Source organism: Salvelinus sp. IW2-2015, unplaced genomic scaffold (genome assembly GCF_002910315.2).
Source record: "Salvelinus sp. IW2-2015 unplaced genomic scaffold, ASM291031v2 Un_scaffold2278, whole genome shotgun sequence".
NCBI lineage: Eukaryota > Metazoa > Chordata > Actinopteri > Salmoniformes > Salmonidae > Salvelinus > Salvelinus sp. IW2-2015.
The window spans coordinates 60,959-70,143 of record NW_019943605.1 but is presented as its reverse complement, the minus strand read 5'-3'; the positions used below and the strand labels follow the sequence as shown (position 1 = coordinate 70,143).

The 9,185-nt window shown below is 42.9% G+C and overlaps 2 protein-coding genes across 2 annotated transcripts in view; one reads left to right on the top strand and one right to left on the bottom strand.

Moving 5' to 3' along the window:
* Positions 1-671: 671 nt before the first annotated feature.
* On the bottom strand, positions 672-4,741 carry LOC112073505 (rho-related GTP-binding protein RhoV-like). The gene is made up of 3 exons (XM_024140791.2): positions 4,178-4,741; positions 3,879-3,937; positions 672-3,597 (listed from the first exon to the last, which is right to left on the bottom strand). The coding sequence occupies exons 1-3, from the start codon at positions 4,413-4,415 to the stop codon at positions 3,151-3,153; spliced, it is 744 nt and encodes a 247-aa protein (XP_023996559.1). The 5' UTR covers positions 4,416-4,741; the 3' UTR covers positions 672-3,150.
* Positions 4,742-5,917: 1,176 nt separating this feature from the next.
* The window catches only part of LOC112073502 (vacuolar protein sorting-associated protein 18 homolog), a 30,496-nt gene continuing 27,228 nt past the window's right edge, over positions 5,918-9,185 (top strand). The window contains exons 1-2 of the mRNA XM_070440173.1: positions 5,918-6,372; positions 8,081-8,222. Coding sequence (XP_070296274.1) covers positions 6,270-6,372; positions 8,081-8,222 — 245 coding nt within the window. The 5' untranslated portion in view covers positions 5,918-6,269. The remainder of the gene's footprint in view (positions 6,373-8,080; positions 8,223-9,185) is intronic.

Genomic DNA, 9,185 nt, shown 5'->3' with positions numbered 1-9,185 from the left:
GCAGCCCAAATAAATGCTTTACAGAGTTCAAGTAACAAACACACCTCAACGTCAACTGTTCAGAGGAATACTTATTGACTCAATACATTTGAGCTTTTRATTATTAATTAATTTGTTTWAAAAAAAATAGGAAAACATAATTCCACTTTGACTTTAAGGGGTATTGTGTGTAGGCCAGTGAAGAAAAATCTAAATTGAATCCATGTTATATTCAGGCTGTAACAACCAAAATGTGGAAAAAGTCAAGGGGTGTGAATGCTTTCTGAAGGCACTGTATCTCTCCACAAAATTTCCTTGGAGCTGATTTGCAGGTGTTTTAACAGTCTTATCTCCAACAATAAAAAACATAACTCTTTTTTTWAAATCAGAACTTGTGGGTCCAAATAAAAATGACCCGCGGGCCACCAGTTGGGGAACCCTGTCCTAAGGTAATGGGATGGTCCAGGTATAAAGAATCAGGAATGTTGGTACAGAATACTCAGAATCCCCCAATGCTAAAAGCCCATCAGACTCCAGTAGGGTTCTCCCTAACCAGACCTTCATATCATTCTGAGGTGCTAGACATGGTTTTAGGAGTCTCTGGAGCCACACAATGGAATGTCAATATACATATATATATTTTTTTTCAAATATATCAGTGATAAATGATGACAAAATAATATACATTTGGATTTGTTTAATTATTTATTTCCATCGCTTCATTCAAACACAGTGTGAAAAAGCAAAGTATTGACAGAGGGTTTGGTTTAAAAGATTAGTGACAGAAATATACGATTCCCCAAAGGTAAACTGTTCACAGCTTTTTAAAGCATTATGGTGAAAATTCCTTGTCATCTGTAACATTGCAGACAAAAAGACTTTCAATGAACTGTTTAAAACAAAACAGAAATATATATAAAATTCACATTAGCTCTTCCACGAGAAGCATAACCAGCAAATAGCCTGGATGCCAACCCTCATCTCTATTAACAAGCTAGGACAGACCGTCACCATCGGTCTGGCAATAACATCCCTGTCCAATAAACCACAGACCTAGACGGGCACCCAGGCTATTTAAAGTGAGTGTTAACAGTCAAGCAGGAGCTATTTAGCCTACTATAATGTACACAGTGTATTCTATAGAGCAGTAGGGTTGAATCTGCTGGAGATAGAGAGTAGGGAGTACAATCAGAAAGAGACAGGAGGGGTGTTTCATTCACTGGAGGTTAACTGGTCTTGGGGTTTCTATTGCCTGGGGTTTTCTAGTCTCTACTCACTACCGATGTAAARAAACAAAGGCTAAAACAGAGACAGTGGGCCGGGGCTTTCTCCTGGGCCAGTGTAAGGTTAGATTACTCTCTAGTTTCTCGACCCCGCCTGCTGGCTTTACACTGATTTAAGATGGGGGAGGATGGAGATCCTAAGGGAGTTAAGGGAGTATGCGAGGCACAGACATTCACTTCTCCTATTGGAGTTCTGCTAGGCTTCAAACCCAACATTCTGCAGGGCCTTTAGCTGCAAACAACCGAACATTCTGCAGAGGCTTTAGGCTGCAAAACCCACCGAACATTCTGCAGAGGCCTTTAGGCTGCAAACCCAACCGAACATTCTGCAGAGGCCTTTAGGCTGCAAACCCAACCCAACATTCTGCAGAGGCTTTAGGCTGCAAACCCAACCGAACATTCTGCAGAGGCCTTTAGGCTGCAAACCCAACCGAACATTCTGCAGAGGCCTTTAGGCTGCAAACCCAACATTCTGCAGAGGCCTTTAGGCTGCAAGAAAAGATGGCGCTGAAAGATGGGGCATCCTAACCGCTAGGCTTTTAGCCCCGAAGCAACTTTGCAGTATTTCATTATTTTATGTGTTATAAAAAGCATTTCGCTACATCAGCAATAACATCTGCTAAACATGTGACCATAAGATTTGATTTGAAGCCTCACACCTCAGGCTGGGGGATTATAGCCTATACTGTATACAGTCATTACATTGAAATTGAAAATATGTTCCCCAAGCTGCCTTAAGATTTATCATAGTTAAAGAATGAATCGACCAACCTCCCGTCACTTTTCTGKCATGCGACGACTATCAGAGTGATAACATTACATCGGTTGGTAGGTGAGAGGTCAGAGGTGTTGATACTGACAGTTGATTGCATCAAAGCTTAAATAATTTAWCTAATTCATTTGGTGGGTGCTTATATTTGTCCTATTTCCTGTTAGTCCTATGTGGGTTTTTGGCACATCCCAACTCTCCCTGAGACACCCTCGGAGAGTGGGGTCGCGACCCTGGAGCAATTATGGCCTACTTATTGCCTTACCTCCTCACGCCATTTGCACACACTGTATATAGACTTTTTTTTCTATTGTGTTATTGACTGTACGCTTGTTTATTCCTTGTGTAACTCTGTGTTGTTGTTTGTGTCGCACTGCTTTGCTTTATCTTGGCCAGGTCGCAGTTGTAAATGAGAACTTGTACTCAACTAGCCTACCTGGTTAAATAAAGGGAAAATAAAATAAATAAAAAGTGCAGTGCGATTTTCGTTTTTTTTTTTTTACCTCGTCGGTTGCTGGCCCAATGCCCTAACCGCTAGGCTACGTGCCGCTCTAATCAACACAATGGCCTGTGGAAGCCATTCACACACAGGTAAGAAGGTAGCACCTAGCGCTGTGACTTCAGCCTACATACACTGTTGAATATGAATAGGCCTGGGTCTGTGTGGCTGGGCAGCAAAGAATGCAAATGAGAAAAGGCTAACAACCAACCCCTGACTACCTKAACATATCCTTCTCTCTCACAACCCACTGACTCTCTGACTATCACACAGAGGCAGTGCAGTAAACTCTCAGGTTGGAAAAGGCACCAATCCAGACCATGCAAAGGAATTGACAACATTTACATGGCAGCCTTGTCCCACTGACAAGATGTACTCAATGTCCTTGGTTTGATTTGATATTCTCTTGTCTGTATTATGTTTCAGTACCCGTTCTTACTTGGTTACCTACAAGGGCTACTGAAGTACACTATACCACTGTCTTCAGTGCAGGACTCCAATATAACTCAGTTCCTTTACCAATTCTGGGATGATTCCAAAGCTACAAGTTCTTAGTAAGTCTTCATAAGTTAATAAATAATAATAGTCATTATTCTGTCCAGGACCCATGGGATCTCATCTCAGATAAAACAGAATAATTTCTTCCAGCTGCATTTAGAGAAGGCCTTGGTGCGTCTGTCCYACAGCTGCCTCTTCTTCTCCTTCCTGYCCTTGTGTTTGATGGCAGCAAAAATGGCCGCGTCAAACGCCTCTTTTAAGTTCTTCTGCGTCAACGAAGAACARTCSACATAGTCKGCCGCTCTGATCTTCACCGCCATGCTCCGCGCCCGAGGGGTCAGCACTGGTTTGACCCCGCCACGGGCCAGGTTGATCAGAACGTTGACGTCCAGCAGGAGGTCGGACTGGGTGCCCACGAGGATGATGGGAGCTGAGGGGTTGCAGGCTCGGATCTCTGGGATCCACTTGTTGGTGACATTGTGGAAGGAGGTGGGGTTGACCACACTGAAGCAGAGCAGGAAGACGTCCGTCTGGGAGTAGGAGAGGGAGCGGAAATCGTCAAACACCTCCTGGAAATGTCAAGATAGAGAGAGAGAGGGGGGGGGTAAGAGAAAGAGAGAAAGAGAGAGAGGGGTCAGCTTAGCTGATTCAGCAGTGTGTGAATGTGAATGCTGTCTGGGGGTCTGAACAACAACAATGGACGCCGTGACAGAGAGACACGATGACTCACACAGTATGACATGTAGTGGCCTTAGGAACCAAACTACTGCTGCTACATGTGAAAGACTGAATGATTTCCATTATGGATGAAATAATGTACTTATATATAAATAAAAGAGTCTATGATTACCTGTCCAGCTGTGTCCAGTAGTTGTATTCTGACTGGGGCTCCTTCTACTTGGACCTGACCTGTTGAAGAAAACACAAGAATACAATTATTTCATAATTCAAGTTTGTTAATAGTTTGGGTTTGTAAATCATAGACTCTAGTTCCATTAAAAAAAATATATATATACAGTGCAATTACCTAGTAGACAACAATACATTTTAGTTGTTTAATTATTATAAATAAGGATATTATACGGTTATAAACTTAGGCTATACAGTTATTTTTCTTACATTTATTTCCAGTAATTGAAAGGTACTCACCAGAAAAGACATCAAAGCCGGTCTGTTTGTATTCCGTGGGGTATCCATTGCTGGTGTAACTGACTATCATGCTTGTCTTGCCCACAGCCCCGTCCCCCACCAGCATACAGCTGATAGCCGCTGGCTCCCTCTCCAACCCGGGCGCTGGCTCCCTCTCCAACCCGGTCTCTTGGCTCATCAATCCGCATGAAGAGGCGACGCGGGATTCTTCACAATAATAATCCATTTGAGGTGGCATGTCCAACGATTAAAGTTGAAGAATAGTAACTTTCCAGTGCATAAAAGCTCAGTCTTATTTTAGGCTATTCCGAGGTGCGATTCTCTAGAAGAGTTTTTCTTCTGTAATGCGATGTGTTCTGTAGTCTCACCTTGTTGGGTTGTGAATGACAGTGACGCGAATCGGTTTTGAGGCAACTTTCCGCTCAGTCATGTTGTGATTTGCATAGCCCCGCCCCCACCAGCTGAAGGAAAGCTGTCAACTATTTGCGGAGGGTTGGCAGACAATATATATAGTAAGACCCTTGAATGGTTGGTTGAGTTCCTATATTGCAGGTTGTTTTGAGGTGTGAGCTGCTTCCCAAAATATTTGCTGTGCTAATATTTTTTTGGTCGTGACAATAATACAATTATTTATCTTAACTTTTTAGTGTTGGCAATTGTCTCTAATGTGCAACGAATCAGAAGAGCAATAAATTATTTCCAGTTGTGTATTTTGACAACAGATATGAAGTATAATTAACGAAGGTCTTGTATTGGCCCTAAAAATGGTCAAAGACTCCAGCCACCTGTAGACTGTTCTCTCTACTACCGCTCTCTCTACTACTGCTCTCTCTACTACCGCACGGCAAACTGTACCTTAACAGCTTCTGCCCCCAAGCCATAAGACTGCTAAACAGTTAATAAAATGGCTACCCGGACTATTTCCATTGACCTCCTTTTTTACGCTGCTGCTACTGGCTGTTTATTATCTATGAATAGTTACTTTACCRCTACTTACATGTATACTGAACAAAAATATAAACGCAACATGCAACAATTTAAAAGATTTTACTGAGTTACAGTTCATAGAAGGAAATCAGTCAATTAAAATACATTCATTAGGCCCTAATCTATGGATTTCACATTACTGGGCAGGGGCGCAGCCATGGGTGGGCCTGGGAGGGCATAGGCCCACCCACTGGGGAGCCAGGTCCAGCCAATCATAATGAGTTTTTCCCAACAAAAGGGCTTTATTACAGACAGAAATACTCCTCAGCTTTTTGTGCATATGGAAKATGTCTGGGATCTTTTTGTTAAGTATACATATTACCTTAATTACCTCYATTAACCTGTACKCCCGCACATTGACTCATTACCGGTACCKCCTGTATATAGCCTCGTTATTGTTATTTGATTGTTACTTTTTCTCTTAATTATTATAWTTTRTTTAGCAAATATTTTCTTACTGCATTGTTGGTTAAGGGCTTGTAAATAAGAATTTACTTACAAGTGCATTATACACCGATGAAGACAGCTTGTCTGTCGAAACATTGGATATTAGGTTATTAAATTATTGCATCTGAGCTCCTAGCGTGCAGCTCTCCTTTTCTTTTTCATGCATTTGMCGCATGCGACAAATACAATTTGATATCTTTTTTTGGGGGAGTGGATTTATTAGCCTCAAATCTTAAAATAAATGTCAGTCGCTGTTTGAAAATTGGACAAAGCGCGCCTTCTCGTGCCAGACTATAGAACTACAATATTGTTCTCATCACATGATTTTGGTGCCAAGATCACCTGACTACACACGGGTCCTTTCCATTTTTGTGCGTTTGTACGTTTTCGGGACGTTACACACAATTAGCATGTTTTGACTGTTTTTATATGGCTAAGATAATACTGTTTCCTTTCATGTAGAGTACGCTTCAATTCTGAATCCTTTTTCACGAGACGCACGCAACAGAATGGCGTCTTTGTAGACTCCAGAAAGCTAGCGTTACCTTGTTAGCTAATAGCTAGTCCAGTCATTATGCCACCGCATGATCCGACTTTGTAGCTGTTAAGTTAGCTGTTAAGTTAGYTTCTCTGCTGTATATCACCCCTACGTTTTGCAATGTCTTCTATCCTGGATGAATACGAAGACTCGCAGAACAGRAGGCACCCTGTGCAACACAGTAGCCGCCTGTCTGCTGCCAACATCGGRATAACYCATTCAGGTACTGGGGCAAGGCTATGGGCCTTTCAAATGGGTCTGTTTTATGATAAGGCTCTATTGTTGGGTCTATCTATATTGTTGAATTTATGCACCAAATTACTTCAATATAGCTAGTAGAATTAATATATGTATTAATGTTCCGCTTGATACCGATTTGATAATAGGGAATTGATGATGTTGGRAATTCTGTAACCCATTCACAGACGCTAGCTAGCGAACTACCTTCTAGCGCCTAATATTGACGAGTTTCCTCTGGCCTAGCCCTTGATCATGGCTCTGAGTTCCATTACATTACACATACGATTCATTGGACGAAGGCGTCTTATGTTGTGGGGAGTTTGGTTTAAAGGGTTATTTTATATCTGCGTCTCTGAACACTTTGTGTGTTAACGGAAGACGGATGCCACAAACGTGTTGCCACTGAAAAATACTGTCTGTAACTGTGTTAAAACAGTGTAGAGTAATTTGTTAAATTATTTTGATGTGATATGAAAGTAGAGGACTTTATGTTTCTAGAAACGTACCGAAATAATATTGTCTGTTGTGGCTGCCATTGCCAATTCAAATCAAACTGGATTTGTCATCATGCCCCGAATACAAGTGTAGACCTTACGGTGAAATGCTTATTTTACAAGCCCTTAACCAACAATGTAGTTCAAGAAGAGTTAAGAAAATATTTACCAAGCTGACTAAAGAAAGAAAAAGTAACACAATAAGAATAACGAGGTTATATACAGAGGGTACCGGTACCGAGTCATTGTGCTGGGTTACAGGTTAGTTAGGGGGTACCGGTACTGAGTCATTGTGCTGGGGTACAGGTTAGTTAGGGGGTACCGGTACTGAGTCATTGTGCTGGGGTACAGGTTAGTTAGGGGGTACTGGTACTGAGTCTAGGGAGGGTACTGGTACTGAGTCATTTGTGCTGGGATACAGGTTAGTTAGGGGGTACTCGGACTGAGTCATTGTGTGGGGTACAAGGTTAGTTAGGGGGTACTGGTACTGAGTCATTGCTGGGGTACAGGTTAGTTAGGGGGTACCGGTACGAGTCATTGTGCTGGGGTACAGGTTAGTTTAGGGGGTACGGTACTGAGTCATTTGCTGGGGTACAGGTTTAGTTAGGGGGTACCGGGTACTGAGTCATTGTGCTGGGTTACAGGTTAGTTAGGGGGTACCGGTACTGAGTCCATTGTGCTGGGGTACAAGGTTAGTTAGGGGGTACTGGTACTGAGTCATTGTGGGCTGGGGTAGGTTAGTTAGGGGTACGGTACTGAGTCATTGTGCTGGGGTACAGGTTAATTAGGGGTACCTGGTACTCGAGTCATTGTGCTGGGTACAGGTTAGTTAGGGGGTACCGGTACTGAGTCATTGTGCTGGGGTACGAGGTTAGTTAGGGGGTACCGGTACTGGAGTCATTGTGCTGGGTACAGGTTCGTTAGCGGGGGTACTGGTACTGAGTCATTGTGCTGGGGTACCAGGTTAGTTTAGGGGGTACCGGTACTGGTCATTCGTGTGGGTAGCAGGTTCGTTGAGGTAATTGTGCGATGTAGGTAGAGGTTTGACTCTCCTCTAAACAGAACATCCTTGAGACTATAAGAGTAACGTAGCACTCTTCTTAGTCCAGCGAGTGATGATCGATTGACAATGACAAGAGATGATGATGATTGACATGACAAGTGATTATATTAATGGTTGCTTCTGATTCGTTGCAGGGTTTGTGAATGTGAGACTCGAAGAGGAGAAGCCGATATTCAACAAACAGAGGATTGATTTCTCACCCCCAGAGAAGATCAACCACTTTGCTGTCTGCAACAATCAGCTATGCATGAGTTTAGGGGAGGACACTCTTCTGAGGTAAGGAGACACTTTTGAAATCTGCGATTTCATGGGGTTGTGAATAGCCCCTTTCCCATGTTTCCCTCTAAGCTGCGTGCGTGTGCTGCAGTCTAAGCTCCGGAGACGCACGAGATTGAATTTCACTGAGTTCGCCCTGTTAGTTTACACTATATTTATATCAACGTTGGATTTGTGATCAAATCAACATAGTATCACACCTCTTTTGAATGCAAACAAATCTACCTTTGCATGATTGAGGTAGTGATTTTGCTGTAGGCATTGTACATCCAGAGAGGTGAAGCGAGAGGCCAATATCTGTCCAAAAATAAGCCCAATACGTTTCTATGGGTTTATATTGGATTTAAGCTTGTCACCTGCCTTCCTGCCTTTGGGACAACAACAACTCAAGGCGAAGACATGAGCAACTCCTCATTATATACAGATGTCTGGCGCATCGGAGGAGAATTCGGACCGGTAGCCTACAAGTGGTCTTTTTCCGGTGGTGCTTATCAGATCAAAGTGCAGAGTGGCGTGTGCACATTTGTGCAACATTGTTGAATATTGTTTGTGAGTGATTAGCCCAGATATAATTAGCTATATATATATATATATATATATAGCTAATTGTTAGTCAGCAATGGGAGAGTGATTGTGTCCTACAAGAGGACATAACTTGTAGGCTTACATTTCTAGTGTTTGGCCAGTAACCGGAAGGTTGCTGGATGGAATCCATGAGGCTGACGAGGTAAAATCTGTCGTTCTGCCCTGAAACAAGGCAGTTAACCCACTGTTCCCGCTGAACAAGGCGAGTTACGCCACTGTTCCCTGAAAAGGCAGTTAACCCACTGTTCCCCTGCGCAAGGCAGTTAACCCCACTGTTCCCTGAGCAAGGCAGTTAACCACTGTTCCCTGAACAAGGCAGTTAACCCACTGTTGCCTGACAAAGGCAGTTAACCCACTGTTCCCCTGAACAGGCAGTTA